Raw genomic sequence first — 22,741 nt, forward strand, 5'->3', positions numbered from 1 at the left:
GTCACATAAAAGGTGGGAAATGAGTAGTGGATGGACAGAGTCCTGGTGAAGAATGTGGATTTAAAACTTTTTAAACGTTTTTTTGTTGATTGACTTGAGTTTCATGTCTTTGTAAAGTTATTGTTGTGTATTTGATTTTCGGAGTTATTGAGTGTCCTATGTTTACATTTTTATTTTATGATGCTATGTATATAGTTGCTTTGAWGTGGATCCAATTGTATGAAAACAAATACTTCTTCTCAGAGGCTACCAAAGCATTTATCCACMGCAATTATGTAAAAATGTACATCAACCAAAATGCTTCTGTTTTTCGATCAATTATTTTTATTTAAAAAAAAAAACAATCATGCATGGAAACATGTCATCCGGTCTAGCTGTCGTCTAACTACGACTGTGCATGCCGTCAAATCAAAGGCAKGCCTTCAGTTTGTCACCTTCACGAGGCTGAATTAATAACATGTTCAACTACTTAAGACATTGGCTAGGTTGTGCCTTTAGACTTGGAGAAAATTAAGAACTAAGGAAGAATATTTCACTTCTCATTGACTTCTCGAACAGCAAACCACGGACTGGTCTGATTCGCAAGCGCTCTTGGAGGTCCTGCGATGCTGCGCCTCTGGGTTTAGATACTGTGGTCGTTTTCACCCTTCCTTAAAGTTTCTCAGTTTTCACCCCACCCAGTAGGTGGCGAAACACATTTTTTGTTGTTGTAGTCAGTAAATACACACGTACAGAAGAAGAAGCTGCACTCAAGCTTGTTCCAGAGCTGTGTTCATCRCGGTTATTTCCCTGCGACAGAGAGAACGTTAGCGAAGCAATCATCATGCCTATGTTTTTGGTGAATACTAATGTGGCCAAGAGTGACATTCCTCCTGCTCTGTTGTCTGAGGCAACAGATGAACTGGCCAAGGCGATGGGCAAACCTGTGCAGGTGAGTCTTCCAAAGTTGGCACAGCAAAGCCCCCCCACCCCTGTTGTAGATAGCTAATTATCGTTCATTTGATGCTTATGCGTTTTTCTGCGGTGAAGATTAAATTGTAGGGACCCTTTGTTGCAGTTGAGAGATMCATTTGGCATCCCATAACAAAACGGTTATAAAATCGGCCATGCGCAGATCTTATTCCTTAAATGGAACACGAGATTCGTGCTGCAGGTCAAATCAAATGTTATTGGATCACGTACATGGTTAGCAGATGTAATTGCGAGTGTAGCGAAATGCTTGTGCATYTTGTTCCGACAGTGCAGCAATATCTAACATGTAATCTAACAATTCCACAACAACTACCGAATACACACAAATCTAAGTAAAATAATGGAATAAGAATATATAAATATATGRTTGAACAATGACAGAGCGGCATAGGCAAGATGCAATGGTATAAAATACAGTATATACATTTGAGATGAGTGATGCAAGATATGTAAACATTATTAAAGTGCCATTATTAAAGTGACTAGTGATCCATTTATCCATTTATTAAAGTGGCCAATGGTTTCAAGTCTGTATGTAGGCAGCAGCCTCTCTGTGTTAGTGATGGCTTTAACAGTCTGATGGCCTTGAGATAGAAGCTGTTTTTCAGTCTCTCGGTCCCAGCTTTGATGCACCTGTACTGACCTCGCCTTCTGGATGATAGCGGGGTGAACAGGCAGTGGCTCRGGTGGTTGTTGTCCTTGATGATCTTTTTGGCCTTCCTGTGACATCATGTGCTATTGGTGTCCTGGAGGGCAGGTCGATTGCCCCCGATGATGCGTTGTGCAGACCGCACCACCCTCTGGAGAGCCTTGCGGTTGTGGGCGGTTGCAGTTGCCGTACCAGGCGATGATACAACCTTAAACCTGTCTCTTATACACATCTAGATGTGTATAAGAGACAGGTACTATGGTGTTGAATGCTGAGCTATAGTCAATGAACAGCATTCTTACATAGGTATTCCTCTTGTCCAGATGGGATAGGGCAGTGTGCAGTGTATTGTCTGTGGACCTATTGGGGCGGTAAGCAAATTGAAGTGGGTCTAGGGTGACAGGTAAGGTAGAGGTGATATGATCCTTGACTAGTCTCTCAAAGCACTTCATGATGACAGAAGTGAGTGCTAYGGGGCGATAGTCATTTAGTTCAATTACCTTTTCCTTCTTGAGTACAGGAACAATGGTGGCCATCTTGAAGCATGTGGGGACAGCAGACTGGGATAGGGAGAGATTGAATATGTCYGTAAACACACAAGCCAGCTGGTCTGCGCATGCTCTGAGGACGCGGCTAGTGATGCCGTCTGGGCCGGCAGCCTTGCGAGGGTTAACACRTTTTAAATGTCTTACTCACTGTACTTGTAATAGGTCCAGGACAGGAATACTGTAAATCAAACAACTAGTTCTTATTTATTAAAGGTTTACTTGTGCAATTTCAATGTCACGGTTTAGAATTTTTATTGTGCCTGAATCACGTGATTTTTCACATGATTGTTCCAGCTCCCACTCATTGTATGCTCTGTTTTCTCTTTGCGTGTGTCTCTCTCTCAGTACCTCGCTGTGCACATCGTCCCAGACCAGTTGATGATGTTTGGGGGGAAAGGAGACCCTTGTGCCCTCTGCTCCCTTCACAGCATTGGGAAGATTGAAGGAGCTCAGAAACAGTACTCTAAACTACTGTGTGGACTGCTCAACAAACACCTGGGCATCTCCCCTGACAGGTAATGGACACACACACACAGAGTAAAATCCACATGAAATGTTCATACACTAAACACTCCTCTTGTGTCTCAGGATTTACGTGAACTTCTTTGACATGGAGGCAGCGAACGTGGCGTGGAACAACTCCACCTTTGGTTGAGCAAGGGATCTAAATTTCAGTGGGAGCTGACCCCTCCTTTCCCCTACACCTTAATGGTATTATAGCACTATCATAGGCTGTGGAGAGATGAGCAGAGATGCCTTGTTGCTGGGCTGATGTAGAGCGGTATTGATAAATGCACTTAAAATGGATCCTTGCTTTATAACAGACCCTTGATTTGCACTGGACCCTTGGCTTTGATATTACAATAAAGTGATTCCCCTTGATCACAATTTGTTCTGTTTCCCCTGTGTTTTTGACATGTTTTACAGACCGGATGCTTTGCACTGCCATTAATTGAGAGCATGCCATAAAGCAGTCCAATTTGTCCTCACACAGACAATCTATTGTGTTCAATTGTTAGGTAAAGATTKGTGTATTCACACTCCCAAGTGCACTATACAAACAACCATGAACAGGCGAAGACCGCTAGCTGGGCATTTACTTTTGACACGTTTTGTCATATCTGTGATGCCATGCATCTGTTCTTGGGTTCAATCAGAGTCAATAGATAGGTATCAAAATACATTGGATACTGTTAAGCTAGTACTGATATTACATGAATAACTCCCGCTCTTGTGGTAGGAAGTATGTTGCCATTGGTGGACAAAAATCACTTCAGCAGCCACACGCAATTCTAATGGCCACAGTTGTCTATCGTCGAGTATCATTGTGAAGGTAAACCGCCTGTGCTGAAGACCAATCGTATACCTCAGTGGGACCAATACGTCTTGCTTCAAGTAAACTTACAACCATACCGGTTTTCATGGTGAACACAAATTGTGCCAAAGCTTCCGTACCAGCTGCACTTCTATCTGAAGCTACGGTGGAACTGTCCTAAGCTATTGGAAATCCAGGACTTGAGGTGAGTTTCAAWGTCCATTGCCGATAATTGTTAATGTGAAGAACCCATTTCAAGTACAGGGTTGCATACTGTGTCTCAACTTTTCCATAACTCACAAACATGTAATAGGAATGAATAAATTAAATGGAACTAAAATATATAGGTATAATCTGTACCTAAAATATGTAGGACCAACGCCGGCTCTTAGAATTAAGGGACATTTGAGAAAAATGGTGTGACTGAGGCCACACCCCACTCACATGCACACATAATCAAAACTGTTTTAAGTGTAGCACAATMAAGCTACATTTCCTGTTTTAAGGAGTCAAATTGAAGTAACCATCCATGCCTATTTTCTTGGTGAACACARATGTAGCCAAGACTGCTGTCCCAGYGGCACTTCTTCCAGAAGCAACAGAAGAACTGGCCAAAGCCATGGGGGAAAATGGCAGAGTTAACTTTGAAACATATAGAGAAATGACATTATAATACAACATTGCAGGGTTATACTCACAATTATCATATTAAATTACTAATATGTCATTTTATGGTTATATTGTTTTGTCTTCTGCAGTTCTTTGTTGTTCCCATCGTGCTAGATCAGCTGATGACATTCGGGCGAAAGACCGCCCCCTGTGCATACTGCTCCCTCCACAGTATTGGAGCTATACGTGAGGAACAGAACCTGCAGTACTCCACACTACTCTGTGGACTGCTCAACAAACACCTTGGGATTTCCCCCCTGTACAGAACCAACACACCCACTCTACAGAAGTCAGCCTCTCGCTCGCTCGCTCTCTCACACACACACACACACAAGCTGATCCATCTCTCTGTTTCAGGATCTACATTAACTTCTTTGAAATGGTGGTACAAAACCTGGCCTGGTTATCATGCCAAGAAATGAAAGAAGAACTGAAGACGTCTGGTCAATGAATGACATAGCAAAACTGCACACCTTTGCTTTAATGTTACAATAAATAGTAGAACTTCTATCTGAAGCTACAGAATAACTGTCCAAGGCTGTGGAAGTACCAGSTAAGGTGAGTTTGAGAATCTCTATTTCAATTGTATGTTGAGAATCTAGAAGGTCTTTGCTACCGTAAGGGCCTGTTTTATACTGTCTTAGTTCTCTGTCTCTCATAGCTCTTCAGTATAGGTAGTTCATTGAAATATTTACTTTGTTGGAGCTCATGAACTAGAGGGAATGAACTTTCATGGAACAATCTAGATAATAGGTCATCTATTGATTATAGATGCTGCATCCAATAAAAAATGGTGTAGCTATTTGTTTTATTGCCCTACGTTATGCGTCAACACGGGTTGATARTGATCATTTTAGGAACAAAGACATAATATATGATTTATATAGTGACAAGTCTCCCATTTTTTTCTGCAAACAGTTTTGCGCAATCACCTAAGCATGATGATCCTCTTAACGGCATGTGCTTGGGGACCGCCCATTTTTACAATTTATCTTCTTAAAATGTGATTTTAAACTTAACCCTAAAAACACAGCTAAATATATGGCTAACCTTAAACAAAGACCAAAGCTAATTTTTGTTTTCATACATTTTTACGATATAGCCATTTGTAATTTGTGGCTGTRGTAACTAGTGGAAACCAATGTAAACACTAGCTAGCTGCTACTTTGAAGACAGCCAGCAAATATTACACAATTTGTGGCCCTGGGATGAGAGATTGAACGTTTCCGGTTAGCAGATTGACAACGTTTGGCAAGTAATAAAATCATTTTTTCTTCGAGTCAAATTAAAACGCTACCTGTGTTATAGCTATGTAGCTAGCTAGCCAAGTTAGTTCAACATTAGTTAATGCTAGCAAGGCAAGCTGGACAAAATTCACAATTTGTGGCACTGGTATGAGAGATTGAAGGTTTCCGACTAGCCGATTGACAACGTTTGGCAAGTAATAAGATTATCTTTCTTCGAGTCAAATTAAGATGCTATCGTTATACCCATGTGTTATAGCTATGTAGCTAGCTAGCTAAATTCGTTCAACATTAGCTAATGCTAGCAAGGCAAGCTGGACAAAAGTCTGCTATCTAGCTAGTTAAGTACCTATCTTCAGTATCTCTGGTAGTACTGTTGGTCTACATGAAATAGTAAAAGCTAACAATTACACCAATAATTTCCAAAATATCTAGCTAGCTATTACTAATAGCTAAGCATTTTGCTGGCCTGAATGGCTATTCATTTACATTTAAGTCATTTAGCATTTATTCGTCGCTGATATTCCCTGTTTCACTGGCAAGATGACAGTCCACAATGCAGGGTCACCCTTATCATCATGTATTTGACAGTTTGTCCCTATTTCCAGGTGTACTCCATGGGTACTGGTGTAATCTGGAAGCTACGTGCCAGTTTCCCAGCTTGTTGAACTCACTGGGAGACAAGGCAACTGTGACGTTTGGAAGAGAAGTGGGGGTTATTTTCCAGTGTTGAGCTGATGCTGTTGCAGCTATGTCAGAAGCCATCCTCACCTTCCAGTACCAACTCAGTGGTGTTATGGAAACAGTCCTCAAAACCGCCATGCATGAGATCACTCGGCTGGTGAAGGAAGGCTTCCTGGAGGAAGTGACACGGAGCAAGCAGGAAGCGGACGTTTTGAGGATGAAGCTGCAGCAGTGGGAGCAGAAATGGAGGGACAGAGAGGAGGAGAGGAAGAGGAGGGAAGTTGAAGAGAAAGAGCAGAGAAAGAAGAGGGAAGCGAGAGAGCAGATGGGGATGTGTGTGAGCTGCAGTTGTGCTGGAGACACTGAGAAAGGAGAGGCTCTGTCAGGTAAGTGAGGAGAGATGCACGCACACACGCACACACACCCCTGATATAGGATCTCTGACTTTGTTCTGTTCCATCCTCAGGAGCAGAGGAAGGTTGTGTTATCAAACAGGAGGAGATGTTCCAGTCAGAGGGACCCAACACTCTCCCAGAGAGAGAGGGTCCACAGGAAACGGACATGTCCAGCTCTTCCTGTGTCTCTGAAAGGATGGAAGAGAGGGAAGCCCATGTGGTCCACATCAAACAGGAGCCCGATGACTGGGGGGATCTAGTATCCCAGATGGTTACATCCACAGATACTACCATAATGAGCCTGAGTCATCTGCAGAGATTGAGCTCCCATTCTGGGGCATGGACCAGTGAGCCTCAACCTCCACTTCCAGCACCATGGGCCAGAGAGCCTCTACCTCCAGCACCATGGGCCAGGGAGCCACCACCGCTACCTCCAGAACCAACACCATGGACCAGGGAGAAGCAGCACCTACTCCCAGGGTCAGGTATACCCACYCAGGCAACAGAGTGTGCTGTGGGAGCCCTGGAGTCCAATCCCTATGGTCTCAGCAACAACACAACGGCACAGCTGGGGGTCAAACCCTACAGGTGCCCACACTGTGAAAAGAGCTTCCCTCAGCTCCGAAACCTGAAAGACCACCAGAAGTACCACCACACAGGGAAAAAGGCCTTCACCTGCTCCCAGTGCGGTAAGGGCTTTGTGTACATGTGCCACCTCAGGGTACACATGCAGTGCCACACAGGGGAGAGGCCGTTCAGCTGCTCTCAGTGTGGTAAGAGCTTTGTCTACCTGTGCAACCTGAAGTCCCACCAGCAGTATCACACAGGAGAGAAACCGTACAGCTGCTCTCAATGTGGGAAGAGCTTCAGCCTTCAGAGTGGCTTGAAGAAACACAGGGTCATTCACTCAGCAGAGAGGCCTTACCACTGCACGAACTGTGGGAATAGATTCTATTCTAGAGCAGACCTGAAAAGACATGAACAGATTCATGCAGCAAGGTAGAACTTTGAGATGAAGCTGGTTGATTTAGAAAATCTGAGTGGAAAAATAACAGCACACGTGTACTATGTKCAATGTATTTGTAGTTGCTGATGCATTTCATGTTGAGAGGAATAAAACCCTTAATGAAGAAATGATTGTCATCCTTAAATGATTTGTCAAACGGTGTCATTAACTGTTACATACAAAAACACATATATTAAAAGTAAAGTAGCCATGTCTGACCCAGAACGGCCCATAGATATCATACTCAGGCAAATAAATACATTTGGTACAGCGCTTCAGACAGTTGTYTCAAAGAATATGTTGAATTCCAAAGATTCTAGACGACATTCCAACAAAAAGATTTAGGAGTTTTGCGCAATTGTATTGGCAGTATGATCACCTCGATGCCACAGATCAGGGGGGTGGAGCCGCAGGACCTCTCAGCTAGTTAGCTGTTAGCTTATTATGTTAGCTAGTACCTGGCTTTGTTACGTCTGTGTACTACAGGCTATGAGAGATTTGACGTTTGTAACTAGCTGATTTGTTGACGCACAACAACAACCAACGTCTAGGAAGTGGTAATAATATTTTAGATTTGAGTCAAATKGTTGGAAAGCTGTTACTACACTGTTGTTCATATACAGTCATTGGTTATTAAGTTAGCTTAGCTAAGCAGCTAGCAAGCTTGAGAAATGCATTATTTGGTACGCCTAATCACAGGCAAAAAGGGATGTATGGGTTCATGAATTTGTTAGTTACACGCATGTTGCTGGGCTAAATCATTGGTAAGTGAGCTTCCTATTACTGGCAAGATATTTGGGGCATATCAAGACCACATTTGGTGTGTTTGACAGCTTGCCCTTGTTTCCTGGAGGAAGATTCCTGACTCTGGGCAGTGGTGTGATCTGGAGGAGGCTAAATCCAAGTCTTTCCAGTATAGTGACCCAAACTGGGAAACAACGGTAGGAAGCTCAGCCAAAGAAGACTGTCTGTACTCTGGGGCTGGTACCAATAAGGGAAGTGGGATTGATTTGCCAGTGTTGAGTTGATGTTGTTGCAGCTATGTCAGAGGCCATCCTCAACTTCCAGTACCAGCTCAGTGGCRTCATGGAAACAGTCCTCAAAACCGCCATGCATGAAATCACTCTATTGGTGAAGGATGGCTTCCTAGAGGAAGTGACACGGAGCAAACAGGAAGTGGACGTCTTGAAGGAGAGGCTGCAGAGATGGAGGGACAGAGAGGAGGAGTGGAGGGGGATGTGTGTGAGATGTGGTTGTGCTGGAGACACTGAGGAGAAAGTAGAGGCTTTGTCAGGTGAGTGTTTTTTCACCACTGAATTTCCCCTCTGGGATTGATTAGGTATTCATCTGTCTAATTACCATGGTTATACCATGTTGATAGTTTAGACAGAGGTAACAGAGCTGTAACCTGTATAGTCTGACACACACATCATGAATACTATCACTGGTTCTGGTATTTCCTCAGCAGCAGAGGGTTATGGTATTAAACAAGAGGAGATTCTCCAGTCAGAGGGGCTCGTTGCTCTGAGGGAGGCCCATGAGGTCCATGTCAAAGAGGAGGCCGATGCACAGGGAGACTGGGGGGATATGGTAACCCTGACAATCCCATACACCGATGCCCCCCATAGTGACCTTGGTTTGTCTGCACCATGTGCCAGTGAGCCCCWGCCTCTATCAACACCATGGACCAGTGAGGAGCAGCCTTCACACCCAGGGTCAGCAGTAATACCAGCCCAGGGGATAGAGAGCTCTATGGGGCCCCCTGAGTCCATGTGCCACCTGAGAATCCATATGCAGTGCCACACGAGGGAGAGGCCGTACAGCTGCTCTCAGTGTGGGAAGAGCTTCAGCCATCAGAGCGTCTTGAAGAGACACAGGGCCTATCACACCGGAGAGAGGCCTTACCAGTGCACGGACTGTGGGAAAAGATTTATCGCTAGAGCGGACCTRAAAAAACATGAACAAATCCATTCAAGGTAACATTGTACAACATGTTCTGGAGTACTCGTGTACCAGGGAGAATTAGCTTGCTTGCTAGTTAGCAAAGGTTAAATCGCACTGTTCCTGTTTTTTATATTTTCCAGGGGCATCTGTACCATTTCCAAGGCAAAACTGACGAAGGGAGTCCAAGATAATGAAGATTACGCTGCGCCAGTTCATGTTACATCAAGAACTGGAAGGATTATTCCACTGGCATTATTAGTGAGTTTGAAATGAGCTGAAACTTCTTACACGTCGGCCAGGGTTTGTTGTAAAGCAAAGTAGCTAGCTATACTCTTAGGTTTGTTAGCCTCTCCAATCTCCACTTGGTCAGTTAACTTGCTGTGTATTTCTTTATTCCTAATAGGCATCAGTAAGACAGGCCCATAAGCAGCTTGGGGAGGACCTCAAATGGAGATTCGGCCCAAATGACTGGTATGCACTTTAAAAGGCTGTAGTGATACTGCTCTTTGAAAAGTTGCTTGGTTTCTTAGTTTGATTTATACTTACAGGGATATTTCACCCAAATTACAAAATTACATTGGTTTCCTTACCCTGTAAGCAGTCTATGGACAAGGTATGACGGCAATACATGCTTTGGTTTAGTTTCCCTGGCACTGCTTCCCATGCTAACATTTTAGCATTTGTGGCACAAATCCCATACAAGTCATGGGACCGGTATTAGTATTTTTCRCGCATCATGTTCACAAACAATTTTAGATACTTTCRTATGATTGGACGTGTGAAATATGCTAATATCGGYCCCATGACTTGAATGGGATTTGTGCCACAAATCCTAAAACGTTAGCATGTGGAACAGTTCCAGGGAAACTTAACAAAAGCATGKATTGCYGTCATACCTTGTCCATAGACTGCTTACAGGGTAAGGAAACCAATATGTCATTTTGTATTTTGGGTGAACTATCCCTTTAAATATTCCATTAGTTCTTTTCAGTTGGTTGCACCATTGCAGACGTGGGTTCAAATTATATTTGAAACTTTGCTTATCCTGCCTAGAGTGTCAAGTGGGTGGGGTTTGCACTTTTGGGATGTTTTGATTTCATATAGTATAGTCAAGTTTATTACATGATCATCACACTCGTATTTCTTTCAATAATCATAACATTATGGTTTTTCAGCTTCAGGTCCCCTCACAACGAGGAGGTGACCAAAGCAGTGATGCAGATTGTAAAGGATGGAGGCAAAAACTGGGGTCCCGACACCCTCATCAGAAGTGAGTCTTAGCTTTAGTAGCTACCGTATAGTATACATTTACAGGATGTAACAATGTAAAGAATCCATATCTCTTCAAAAAGATATTGTTAGTATGTAATGTCGTCTCCTGCTGCAGCAGCCTTCCGTGTATTTCATGATTTGAAACTGAATTAATTGAATATTGCRTTCCGTTTAAAATGTCAATTTAATTCAATATTCAAATTCAATAATTACACTGAACAAAAAAATATACGCAACAATTTTGAATATTTTACTGAGTTACAGTTCATATAAGGAAATCAGTCAATTGAAATAAATTCATCAGGCCCTCATCTATGGATCTCACATGACTGGGRTGCAGCCATGGGTGGGCCTGGGAGGGCATAGGCCCACCCACTTGGCAGGGGAGCCTGGCCCAGCCAATCAGAATTACTTTTTCCCCACAAAGGGGCTTTATTACAGACAGAAATACTCCCTAGCACCCCCCCTCAGACGATCCCACAGGTGAAAAAGCCGAATGTTGAGGTCCTGGGCTGGCGTGGTTACACGTGGTCTGTGGTTGTGAGGCCGGTTGGACGTATTGCCAAATTCTCTAAAACGACGTTGGAGGCCGCTTATGGTAGATAAATKAACATGCAATTCTCTGGCAACARCTCTGGTGRACATTCCTGTAGTCAGCATGCCAATTACACGCTCTATGAAAACTTGAGACATCTGTGACATTGTGTTGTGTGACAAAACTGCACATTTTAAAGTGGCCTTTTTGTTGTCCCCAGCGCAAGGTGCACCTGTGTAATGATCATGCTGTTTAATCAGCTTCGGGTGGATGGATTGTATTGGCAAAGGAGAAATGCTCACTAACAGGGATATAAACAAATTTGTGCCCAACATTTTTGAGAAATACACTTTTTGTTAGTATGGAACATTTCTGGTATTTTCTTTATTTCAGCTTATGAAACATGGGACAAACACTTTACATGTTGCGTTTATATTTCTGTGTATATTCAGTTTCAATATGGTAGATTTGTAAACTTGATACACAGACAATGATTGCAAACTATCATTTCAAGTTTAACAAAGTTTCATATATTCAACTCGGATGCATCCAAATTCAGTTATTTTTAAATTCAGATTCAAAACCAGAGACAACATCCTGGTTCTTTGCAAGGCAGGAAAAGTAGAGGAGAAAAGATAGAATTAAAYGCTCACTGTGGTAAACAGAAGAGTCTGGCAGTTTCTGAAGTCAATGTGGCATGTTGAATTTATTTTCTTCCTATGAATTTGGCTCTAGCATTTGAACCGTTTTGAYCTTAATTTAAACTATTATGACCCCATTCCTGAAAGTTAAGACTCTGAAATATGGATGTGCCTTCTGTTCCCATCTATGATGATCACAGACCGCGTTAGAAGCGAGTGCCACAAAAACCACAATTTGGTCCACATAAAAATACAGTTGAATTGCCCTGTCATAGCCCTTCTAAGGATAGCCGTTCCATTCCCTATTTAATCTTGCTCTTGTGACTGACTGGGATCGAACCAGATCTCCTTCATGTCACAAGACTGTTAGCCAATTTAGCTAAAGCCTATAGGGATAAGTTCAGGAAGTTTATGTAAAGAACGACATGTTGCTTAACGAGTACCGCTTCCCCCCCGGTTCAACTCATAAGAAACTTGAACTCAGGACTTCTGCCTTGCAAGCACACGTGACTTCCTTCCTGAAGTGTTCCAACCCACCATGCTATTGTAGAGGTCCTGAGTCAATGGATGCCACCTTTCCAACGAGTCAGTTYGTCAAATTTCTTCCCCGCTAGAACTGCCCCGGTCAAGTCAAGTGCTGTTATTGTGAAATGGAAACATCTAGGAGAAACAACGGCTAGGCCGTGAAGTGGTAGACCACACAAGCTCACAGAACGGGGCCGCCAAGTGCTGAAGCGCGTAGCGCTTAAATATTGTCTGGCCTCAGTTGCAACACTCATTACCGAGTTCCAAACTGCCTCTGGATGCAAGGTCAGCACAAAAACTGTTKGTTGGAGCTTCAAGAAATGKGTTTCCATGGCTGACCAGCCGCACACAAGCCTAACATCACCATGCACAATGCTAAGCATCGGCTGGAGTGGTGTAAAGCTTGCCGCCAGTGGAAACGCATTCTCTGGGTTGATCACGTTTCACCATCTGGCAGTCCAACGGACGAATCTGGGTTTGGCGGATGCCAGGAGAACACCACCTGCCGACTGCCTAGTGCTAACTGTAAAGTTTGGTGGAGGAGGAGGAATAATGRTCTGGGGCTGTTTTTCATAGTTCTAGTGAAGGGAAATCTTAACGCTACAGCATACAATGACATTCTAGACGATTCTGTGCTTCTAACTTTGTGGCAACAGTTTGGGGAAGGCCCTTTCCTGTTTCAGCATGACAATGTCCCCGTGCAGAAAGCGAGGTCCATACAGAAATGGTTTGTCGAAATCGGTGTGGAAGAACTTGACTAGCCTGCACAGAGCTCTGACCTCAACCCCATCAAACACCTWTGGGATGAATTGGAACGCTGACTGCAATGTGTTCCAACATCTAGTGGAAAGCTTTCCCAGAAGAGTGGAGGCTGTTATAGCAGAAAAGGGGGGACTAACTCCATATTAATGYCCATGATTTTGGAATGAGATATTTGACGAGCAGATATCCACATACATTTGATCATGTAGTATATATCCAAAACGATTTGAGCGCTAGAGCCAAATTCATAGGATGAAAATAARTTCAACATGCCACATTGGCTTCAGAAACCGCCAGAAGCTTCCGTTTACCACAGTGAGTGTTMAATTCTTTCTGTTCTCCTCTGCTTTTCCTGGCTGGCAAAGTACCAGGATGTTGTCTCTGGTTTTGAATCTGAATTATAGAACCGAATTTGAAAACTGAATCTGAATGCATCTGTGAAGTTGAAAATATGAAACTTTGAAATGATAGTACCATATTGAAACAAATATAAATATAGAATTTGAATATTGAATTAAGTTGAAATTGAATTTGAAAACTTAACGTAATATTCACTCAATTCAGTTTCAAATCAGGAGGAAATACAAGTTCGATTTATGAATAAAATTATTGAATTTGTGCATTRCAAATATTAAATTCAAATGTATGCAATTCGAATACAATTTATGTTGGCACTGAAATCGCTCCATAACAAACAACAACTTATCACGTTGTATCACATCCACAGTATTTTAATATAATCATTTTTTCCTTTCCATAGAGGCGTGCAACAGGGCTTATGAGTATTGGAAGGCTCAAGGGAAGATTGAACTGGAGGGCAGTGTGGAGGTCATCAAGAAGAAGAAAATCCTCACCAGCAGGCGGAGCAGGGTATGCTATCAGTAACACACAACACCACTCAATATAATCACAMATCACTCAGACATAAGAACATTTTATTGTGCATTTAACTTGTGGAATTTTTCATGTAGGATATTATTCAAGTTGAAAGCTTATATATATACACACAATGTCTGTACTCACAATTTCACCAATAAGTTATGTATTGCTAGTCTGAGTACCAGTCTCTTTAGCTAACTGTTGCCAGAAGCTCAGTTACAGTCACTAAMGYTCTASATAACATAAAAACAGCCTAAGCAGCTCTGCCAGGGCGAGTCAAATGGTCAGAGTGTTCTCTCATTTGTGTCTGGAAGTAGCTAGCAAACTTTAGCCAGTTAGCTTGGGTGCTTGAATGCCATTGTGAGGGCAGGTCGCTGGGCTCAACCCTACTCCTCGGCCAGAGCGTCCGGTGTGCGCTCTAAATGCTCCAAGATGTGAACATTCAGAATTTAGGACAATCTGACAACACWCTGAATTTACAAACGACCCAGAGCACACTCTGACACACTTGAGGCAATTTATGAACGCACCCTAAATATGCGCTGGAGTTGCTCATTGGTGGTTGTAAATAACATTAATAGGAAAAAGCCACTCATTCCTTTTTTAAATTTTGTATTTATTTTACCTTTATTTAACTAGGCAAGTCAGTTAAGAACAAATTCTTATTTTCAATGAAGGCCTAAGAACAGTGGGTTAACTGCGTTGTTCAGGGGCAGAAYGACAGATTTTTACCTTGTCAGCTCGGGCCACCTTTCCTTCCAGTTCTCTGCTGCCAGTGACTGGAACGAATTGCAAAAATCGTTGAAGCTGGAGACTTACATTTCCCTCACTAACTTTAAACATCAGCTATCTGAGCAGCTAACCGATCGCTGCAGCTGTACATAGTCCATCTGTAAATAGCCTACCCAATCTACCTACCTCATCCCCATATTGTTTTTATTTACTTTGCTGCTCTTTTGCACACCAGTATCACTACTTACACACCATCATCTGCTCATCATCATCTGCTCATCTATAACTCCAGTGTTAATCTGCTAAATTGTAATTACTTTGCTACTATGGCCTATTTATTGCCATACCTCCTCATGCCATTTGCACACACTGTATATATATATTTTTTTCTTCTTCTATTGTGTTGACTGTACGCTTGTTTATTCCATGTAACTCTGTGTTGTTGTTTCTGTCGCACTGCTTTGCTTTATCTTGGCCAGGTCGCAGTTGTAAATGAGAACTTGTTCTCAACTAGCCTACCTGGTTAAATATAGGTGAAATAAAAAAATWAAAAAAGAGGCAGACAAATAGGAAACATGTGGTAGACCCTCTGTTAAATTCCAAATTTCTCTTGGTATTAATATTGCAAAAATATGATCAATGCCTCATTTGAGAGAAGACATAATCCCAAGTTATGACCAGTGCATGCGGAGGAGTATTTCTGTGGGGGGAAAATCATTCTGATTGGCTAAGCCTGGCTTCACTGTGGGTCGGCCTGGCTCCCATGGCTGCGCCCCTACCCAGTCATGTAAAATCCATAGATTAGGGCCTAATTAATTTATTTCAATTGACTGATTTCCTTATATGAACTGTAACTCAGCAAAATCATTTAAATTGTTGCGTTTATATTTTTGTTCAGTATAGTTTGAGAATTTAGAGTGAGCTAGCAAACTGGTTTCATCTGGACAAATAACGTAAACTCACGTAAACTCATACATCGCCTTGGTCCGTACAATTGCCCTTATTTTAGCGCCACAAAAACGTAATACTTCCAGATCAACTGTAATGTCAATACCATTGTAAAGCACAATTTCTCCCCTTTCCACCAGAATCAATTACATGACCTAAACGCTGCCCATTTCTGCATAATTCAAGCAGGCAATGAGCCCCGTCGGGTCTTTTTAAAAATGGCAGGAGAGATGTTGTGTGGGAAAATGTTTTTTTTTCACTCGATCTGTCCAACTTATCACCTTATCGCCTCTAAAATGTAAATAAAACACTATAAACTATATTTGAAGGTTTGTGTCGAATTTGAATCGGGTTTTTAGGGTGGTGCTGAAGTGATCTTAGGAGTAAACAGCAGCTTTGAGAATGATGATCGCTTGCAATGATGACGCAAAAAATGACTAGGTATCCCCCCTTACCCCCGTCACTGTCCATTTCTTGTTTTTAAACTATGAGARAAGTGCTACACTTGGTGGAGAGAGATTGTAAGACAGAAATAGTTGCTTTATGCGTGCTGTACGTTACGACATGATACGTCACGATGTAACAGAGGGTCCGTTTTTTCAACTTTTATCCAATACTATAGAGCCATTACCATGTCGATCAACGCTTGAATAGAAACCTAGTTCACACCCCCGATTTTAAAGTCAACACAGTCGCATTAGTTTTCTTTGTAGCCTCGTTTGAATGTTGCGGTTGCGCACATTTGTACGGAATGGGGTGAGTTTACGTTAACTGTTGCTTCTCAACCGGATACTAAAGTGTTCTTTGAAGAAAAAAGGTTTAGTTCCAAAATTTGTATAGACGTTGTGATGTGAGGGTGCTTGAGTCAGGATCAAATCCTATGTTCTTTTAGAGCTCATTAATTATAGAATGTTCATATTTGAAGATGGCGGAAAGGCCAGGCTCTTTGGCACATGACATGGAGTACAGGGAGTGGATTATCTAAAGAGACTGGTACCCAGGCTAATGTATTGCTGCTTATTCAAATCCTTTCTCTGTAAAATTTCAGCTCTTCCAGAAGAGAGTAAAGGTGGGAGGAGAGCTCCTCGCCACAGAAGATCTGGACTTCCTGGTTGGAGCAGACCCCAACTTCATGTCGGACGAGGAAAGTGATGCTGAAGACAAGTTCACCTATCATGTGCTCCCTCCCAGGTGGCGTTGCTCGAGGTTGACCCAGATCGTCCGACTCTGTCAGATAACCTTAGATGACAATCGCCTTAAGGGCGTTGAGCCAAAGTCGGCTCGCTCCAGAAAATTACAGGGGGGTAGATTTACCTCCCGCCACCCCCCAAAAGGAGAGGCTAAACAAGTGTATGTGAATAAAAATGATAAATGAACTGAATTGTTGTCATTATTTCTTAAATGGGTTAAGTGAATGGTCAAACAGTGWTGTTGACTGTTACAAACACACTATGAATCAAGACTTCTTACTGTTCACATTCTGGTAAATACATTTTGAAATTTCCTTCCGTTCATTTTTTAAGTGGCGAGTCTCTTGATTTAAATTGCCTCTAACCAGTGATTTAGGATAAACTAAACCTAACCCCATCCTGAGCAGTGATTATAGGAAGTGAAAACTAAATCTGATCTGTGATCTGTGTCACAGAGGTAAAGGGCTGTCCATTTTTGGTTGTGCCAGAGCTAGGACCAATTTAGCAGGAATAATGGTTTAATGCAGACCACAATGTTGATACCTGCCATTGGACAGTTCTGGTGTTATGAGACTGATGGTTTCTTGACACAGATGATTTGTTTACATAACAGGTTAGGATAATTCACAAGGCAGGTTAGGAAAATGGTTAGGCGTAGATACAACGCTACAGTTGTCAACAACCATTGTCCCCGGCGAACAAGCCACAGACCAATGGCGAGCATCAATGGGTGTCAACTTGATATCAAGAAACGCCTATATCAGAAAACGCCCCTAATTGCGGTCTGCCAACGCAACATCGAAATCCCTAGGTAAAATCGCGAGGAAAGGTCGCGGACGAGAGGAAGTCCACATGGAAAAATGGTGGCTACTCGAGAAGCGTTTGCATTACAACGGACAGTTAAACAACAGTAAATGTTGTTATTGCGTTCTACATACGTTGAAGATATACACAAAGACAAAGTCAACGGAGTCCGTTGTTTTAGGGACCGCTGTTTTTGCAGGTTTGTGTTGTCCGTTATAGCCATCAATGTGATGAATTCTTCGCTGCCATGTTTACTTTTCGCGCGCGGATCCTCCTCTAGCTGTGCACATTCCAGCATGTTGTGTTGAACTTGCTCGTCTGTAAGCAATGCATAAAGCTTTGTGAATGATGACAACCTTCTAAACAGTATACCATGCAAGTATAGACGTATTTTATACAGTTAACTAGATAGCTAGCTATTGTGACATGGCATCTTTCATCGTTTATGCTAGTTATCCCACAATGTCTTCATCGGAGTCGAGTAAGTTACTTGAATGTTACATAAAAAGTATTTGACGTTTGTAGCTAGATGACAAAAACATCCCATTACTAGCACCTGCTGCAAGACCGCTTTGATCACTAGTCAACTATTACTCAGTATCTGTCTTTTTAGTTTGAAACAGCTTTATCTACCGACTTTATTTTGTTAAATGAACACCCCAAATACTTTACCTTACCTTGGATACATTACAGCGTTGGTCTACTGTATGTAACTAACTATACCACCTTGCCTGTGGCCTTGACATGATTCTTCTTTATTGACAGTTGAGCTTCCAGCTGGCTTCACACAGACCTGAGTCAGGTGGAGGCGGAGCCACTTAAACCAGAAATGTCGGAGAAGGTGCAGAAGGCCTTCAGGGTGCAGCTGTCCTCTGTCATGGACTCCCTGCTCACAGCTGCCGTGTGTGAGATCGCCAAGATCTTTGAGGGCAGTCTGAATGAGCAGCAGGAGGAGTTGACACAGAAAGGAGACGAGATCTGTGCCTTGATGGAGAAGCTGAAGCAGGCGGAGAGGAGGTTGAAGGAGGGAGCCAAAGGAGGAGAGGACCCGGACAATACCTCTGGACGAACAGTCTTTTCCATGACTGCAAGTTCTGAGATAGACGGTAAGTTGATAACGCATAGACAAATAGCAACATAATTTCAGGGCTTGTGGACTGTGTAGGTATGCATGTTCTCTCTCCCAGTTGGTGTCAGCTGAGCTCTATTATGTTTCTCATTAAATTTGTATCTTTGGGTTTCTATGCAGTACCCGATTGGTGTGAGCCCCTTCAGTCAGAAGATTCCTTAATACCGCCCTCAAAGATCAAAAAGGAAAATGAGTGGTCATGTGTGGACCTGCGACCACTGAGTGTGTCTCTATGGCGCATCCCTAACATCAAAATAGAGGTCAGTCACCGGTCCGGTGTAGGAAACCTGAATCAATAAACAGACAGTCATTATGCACACCCGAATGTAGCCAATGGGCTGAACAAAATAAGTGGCTTCTGTTTAGAATTAGGTTAAATGTCTGCTTTATTATTAGTACTTTGGTGGTGTATTTGGTTGCGATCAGAGGCTGATGATACTCTTATCATATTCATTATGAGTGTGTTTTAGCAGGCTGAAGATTTTGATGACCACCTGCTGACGGCCCTAGCCAGGAGTCCTCCACGAAAAGGTAAGAGTAAATCATCCTTGGCCCTCGTAATTGTAATTCAGCTCCTGGTGCAGGACATCACTGACTCCACGCTTTTTGCTCCTATTTTGCAGGGTTGGCTGCGGAGTGGTTGTTAAACAGACAGTTAAGAGACTTACCTGATCTGAGTGCGACCGGGTCAGGGTACAGTCATGTTTCAGTGGGACGCGGTCGGGGCCAGGGGCTGAGGAAGACCCATGGTCGTCTGCTGCGCATGTTCGAACAAGAAAACCCGGAACCCCAGAGCAACCCGGAACCCCAGAGCAACGACCTATCAAACAAGAATGTCTTAAGTCACCACACAAGACAAGGAAAAGATAGTGACTTACAAAACAAACACAGTGAGGGGAGTCATGGGAACATGAGTGACGTAGTGAAGAAGGTAGGGAGGAGAAGAAAGCATTTCAAAATGGAACCTGATGCGGACGGACAAGCGGCAATCAGTGGAACTGACAAGAGTTTCAGCTGCAACTACTGTGGGAAGGGCTTTGGCCGTGAGTTTGGTCTTTCTGTGCACATGAGGTCTCATAAAAAGGTGAAAATCAAGGGGACATACAAATGTCCTAAGTGTCCCAAAAAGTTTCAGTACCCAAGTGCTCTTAGTGTGCACACGCGGGACAACCACGAGAAGAGCGAACCTTGCTCCAGCGTCAAAGAAATTTCAGACTCCGTCAAGCACGAAGTGAAACCCCTCTCCCCCAGCAGAGCCAAGCCTACTTCCTGCGACAACAAACCTCTCTCTGCCAGCAAGGCTAAACCTCTCTCCCCGAAAGACAAACCTGTGTCCCCAAACAATAAAGCTGGCACACCCAAAGAAAGCAGCACACATCCAAAAGGGTATTCTTGTTACATTTGCCACAAGAAATACACTTCTGCACATTCCCTGCGGGACCATGGGCGTATTCACACAGGTGAGAGGCCATACCCTTGTAACCAGTGTGGGCAGAGGTTCCGTGTAAAGCAGTTCCTGATATTACACTTGCGTAAAGCCCATGCGGATGTGTACGGGGATGAGGAGAGCAGCGGAGACCTCTCCTGGACTGCACCAGTGGAGGAACCCATGGCAAACGGTGCGGAGCAGCAACCTGCCATCAAGACAAAAGGCAAAGATGATCGACGAGCAGACGGCCTGTTCCAATGCACAGTGTGTAAAATGCTGCTAAGTTCACAGATTAGCCTCGTTCAACACTTCTGCATCCATACAGGTGAGAAACCACTGAGCTGCGAAGTGTGGCAAAAAATTCCGCTGCCATCTCGTCTTGATCAGACACTGGAGGTCCGCCCACCCGGGAAGGAAGCACTGGTGCCTGAAGTGTGTGAAGCAATTAGAGACAATGGCAGAACTTAATAGACATTTGCTACAAGTTCACCAGTTCAAGAAACAGATCCCGCTGTCCTCGCTGTAGCAGGACTTTCCACAACAGTAATTACCTTAGGATCCACTATGAAACTGTCCATGCCTGAGTCCACATGGCTCCGCCCAGTCAAATTGGAGTATTCAGTAGGGCCGGGGGTCTACTCCTATTACATTCAGTAGATACGTTTGTTACGTCTATTTGCAGTTAAATTTGGGATTTGAAAAGGGCTGTTCATTTTCAACTAAGGTTTTTGTAATCATTGACTGATGAAAAAGGAATTGACCCCAACCCTAGTGCCCCATGAACTAACATGATGCTGAGAGAGGATGACGAAAGAGAACTCAACTTGATATGGTGATCAATCAGTTGTCTTGTGGGCAGCAGGTTCTCAGCTGATCACTTTTWAAAAAAGTCAGTGCCAGACTGGTTTATGATGATTTTAAAAGTCTTGGGAGCATGGTTTTTGTTTGATGTTTTTGTTCCATGTAAATGTGTCTATTCTGTATTATGACAAATGTAACATTAATTGTACTGTATATTTCCCCTGTTAAGAAAGTCACAGGGCAGAGAAGACCCATGTTTCAGTCTCTTCTGATAATATTTGTTTGCTCCAACTGCTTTTTTAAAAACAAATTAAAATCAGACATTACTGGAGGTTGTCATTTTTTTAATAAGGCATACTACAATTACGATTTACCATAATTACCAAGATTCTTAGTGACCTTTTTATGAATTACAATGATTTAAAAAATGTTGATTTACTTTATTTAACTAGGCAAGTCAGTTAAGAACAAATTCTTATTGACGGCTTGGCAAAAGGCCTACGGGGATGGAGGCTGGGATTCAAAATATAAATATAGGATAAAACACACATCACGACAGGAGTGTCCACAGTGGGCTTCATCACCTTCAGAGCATCTCTTACAATCAGGTTGATTGTGTGGGCAAGACATGGATGATGGGTCCATTTTAACATTTTCATTGCTTTGGTTATATTAGCTGCATTGTCGCTAACACAACAGACCACTTTTCCATCTACTTGCCGCTCTCAAAAGTTCCTCTGCCAAGTTCTCTGAGATGTGTCTGTCGCTGAACTCAAWGCAGTCCAGAAGACAGCTAGAAAAATCTTCAATGAAGTGACATGTAAGAAGTGGTTACCCTCGATGTCCAGTAGTCAGTGGTAAGGCAAACTGCAGTAGCTTTTTCGACTCTTTCCCGCACTGAAGCCTGTGTGCTCTCGTAMAGTTGTGGAATAAGTGATTTTTGAAAGGGTTTTCCTGACTTTATCTGAGATTTTGTTTTGGCAAATTCTACACTGTGCTCTAACATAGTCTACATTATTAAAATGCATCCAAATACTACTGTGCTTCTGACTCATTTTCCAGCTGTTGTTTTCACAGCTGTCCTTCCTCTCTCCTCGGATGCTAAGTTTGTGACTGTGAGTGAGTTGGCTCGGCCCTCCCTCACGCATCTTTGGTTCATTGGTTGACACTGCGTGTCTGATTGACAGGAACARCAGGTGAGGCTGTTAGTCTGAGCAGACAGTCTGAACGAATGTGTGTGCGCTTGAGCATTTAGACCTATATTATTTTATTTATTTTTTCGTTCTTTGAATTAGTTAATTCTATTCATTTAAATCTTTTGATTATTCATATCTTCATTTTTTAAATATTTTAATAAATAGATTAGGCTCTTCTGATCTGCGAGCCGGCTCCTAACGTTCCCCTACAAGAGCTGGCTCTTAGAGCTGACCCATCACTAGGACAGACTATGTTTGCTCCCACACTCTATTGGTTACACAGGCTTTTGGACTCCCATCCTATTCTAGCCACCTCTCGCTGGCTTTGTATTCGTGTTACCTGATGAAATTTCTGTATAATACGATCTTGTTGCCATCTAATGCACATTCAAATGTCATTCCTTGATTGTATTACTGTTGATGATATCTGGAAATGTGGATGTACACCCTGGCCCATCTACTGTAGCTAGCC

General features: G+C 42.8%; 4 protein-coding genes across 13 annotated transcripts; all 4 read left to right on the forward strand.

Moving 5' to 3' along the window:
• Positions 1 to 716: 716 nt before the first annotated feature.
• LOC111965412 (macrophage migration inhibitory factor) lies at positions 717 to 3,057 on the forward strand. The gene is made up of 3 exons (XM_023989611.3): positions 717 to 931; positions 2,515 to 2,684; positions 2,758 to 3,057. The coding sequence occupies exons 1-3, from the start codon at positions 824 to 826 to the stop codon at positions 2,822 to 2,824; spliced, it is 345 nt and encodes a 114-aa protein (XP_023845379.1). The 5' UTR covers positions 717 to 823; the 3' UTR covers positions 2,825 to 3,057.
• Positions 3,058 to 4,618: 1,561 nt separating this feature from the next.
• LOC111965411 (zinc finger and SCAN domain-containing protein 2) lies at positions 4,619 to 7,610 on the forward strand. 5 transcript variants are annotated; one of them, XM_023989608.3, is made up of 3 exons: positions 4,619 to 4,711; positions 6,006 to 6,467; positions 6,548 to 7,610. In XM_023989608.3, exons 2-3 carry the CDS (start codon positions 6,149 to 6,151, stop codon positions 7,477 to 7,479), a joined length of 1,251 nt encoding a protein of 416 aa, XP_023845376.1. In that variant the 5' UTR covers positions 4,619 to 4,711; positions 6,006 to 6,148; the 3' UTR covers positions 7,480 to 7,610. The 5 variants fall into 5 exon arrangements, with proteins under 5 accessions (XP_023845376.1, XP_023845374.1, XP_070300219.1 ...); XM_023989606.2 differs by lacking the exon at positions 4,619 to 4,711 and adding an exon at positions 4,783 to 5,408; XM_070444118.1 differs by lacking the exon at positions 4,619 to 4,711 and adding an exon at positions 4,783 to 5,404.
• A 270-nt stretch (positions 7,611 to 7,880) lies between these two features.
• On the forward strand, positions 7,881 to 17,096 carry LOC111965414 (uncharacterized). Of its 4 annotated transcripts, none has more exons than XM_023989615.3 (8): positions 7,881 to 8,423; positions 8,522 to 8,776; positions 8,948 to 9,458; positions 9,567 to 9,684; positions 9,830 to 9,897; positions 10,602 to 10,696; positions 13,922 to 14,031; positions 16,769 to 17,096. In XM_023989615.3, the coding sequence occupies exons 2-8, from the start codon at positions 8,524 to 8,526 to the stop codon at positions 17,093 to 17,095; spliced, it is 1,482 nt and encodes a 493-aa protein (XP_023845383.1). In that variant the 5' UTR covers positions 7,881 to 8,423; positions 8,522 to 8,523; the 3' UTR covers position 17,096. The 4 variants fall into 4 exon arrangements, with proteins under 4 accessions (XP_023845383.1, XP_023845385.1, XP_023845387.1 ...); XM_023989617.2 differs by having other exon boundaries at positions 7,882 to 8,246; positions 8,340 to 8,776; XM_023989619.2 differs by having other exon boundaries at positions 7,882 to 8,039; positions 8,316 to 8,776.
• Positions 17,097 to 17,117: 21 nt separating this feature from the next.
• Positions 17,118 to 21,404, forward strand: LOC111965413 (zinc finger protein 436). Of its 3 annotated transcripts, none has more exons than XM_023989612.2 (5): positions 17,118 to 17,913; positions 18,480 to 18,820; positions 18,964 to 19,103; positions 19,314 to 19,374; positions 19,467 to 21,404. In XM_023989612.2, the coding sequence occupies exons 2-5, from the start codon at positions 18,544 to 18,546 to the stop codon at positions 20,738 to 20,740; spliced, it is 1,752 nt and encodes a 583-aa protein (XP_023845380.1). In that variant the 5' UTR covers positions 17,118 to 17,913; positions 18,480 to 18,543; the 3' UTR covers positions 20,741 to 21,404. The 3 variants fall into 3 exon arrangements, with proteins under 3 accessions (XP_023845380.1, XP_023845382.1, XP_023845381.1); XM_023989614.3 differs by having other exon boundaries at positions 19,317 to 19,374; XM_023989613.3 differs by lacking the exon at positions 17,118 to 17,913 and adding an exon at positions 17,959 to 18,195.
• Positions 21,405 to 22,741: the final 1,337 nt, after the last annotated feature.

The sequence above is a fragment of the Salvelinus sp. IW2-2015 genome, linkage group LG6.1 (assembly GCF_002910315.2).
Source record: "Salvelinus sp. IW2-2015 linkage group LG6.1, ASM291031v2, whole genome shotgun sequence".
Lineage (NCBI taxonomy): Eukaryota > Metazoa > Chordata > Actinopteri > Salmoniformes > Salmonidae > Salvelinus > Salvelinus sp. IW2-2015.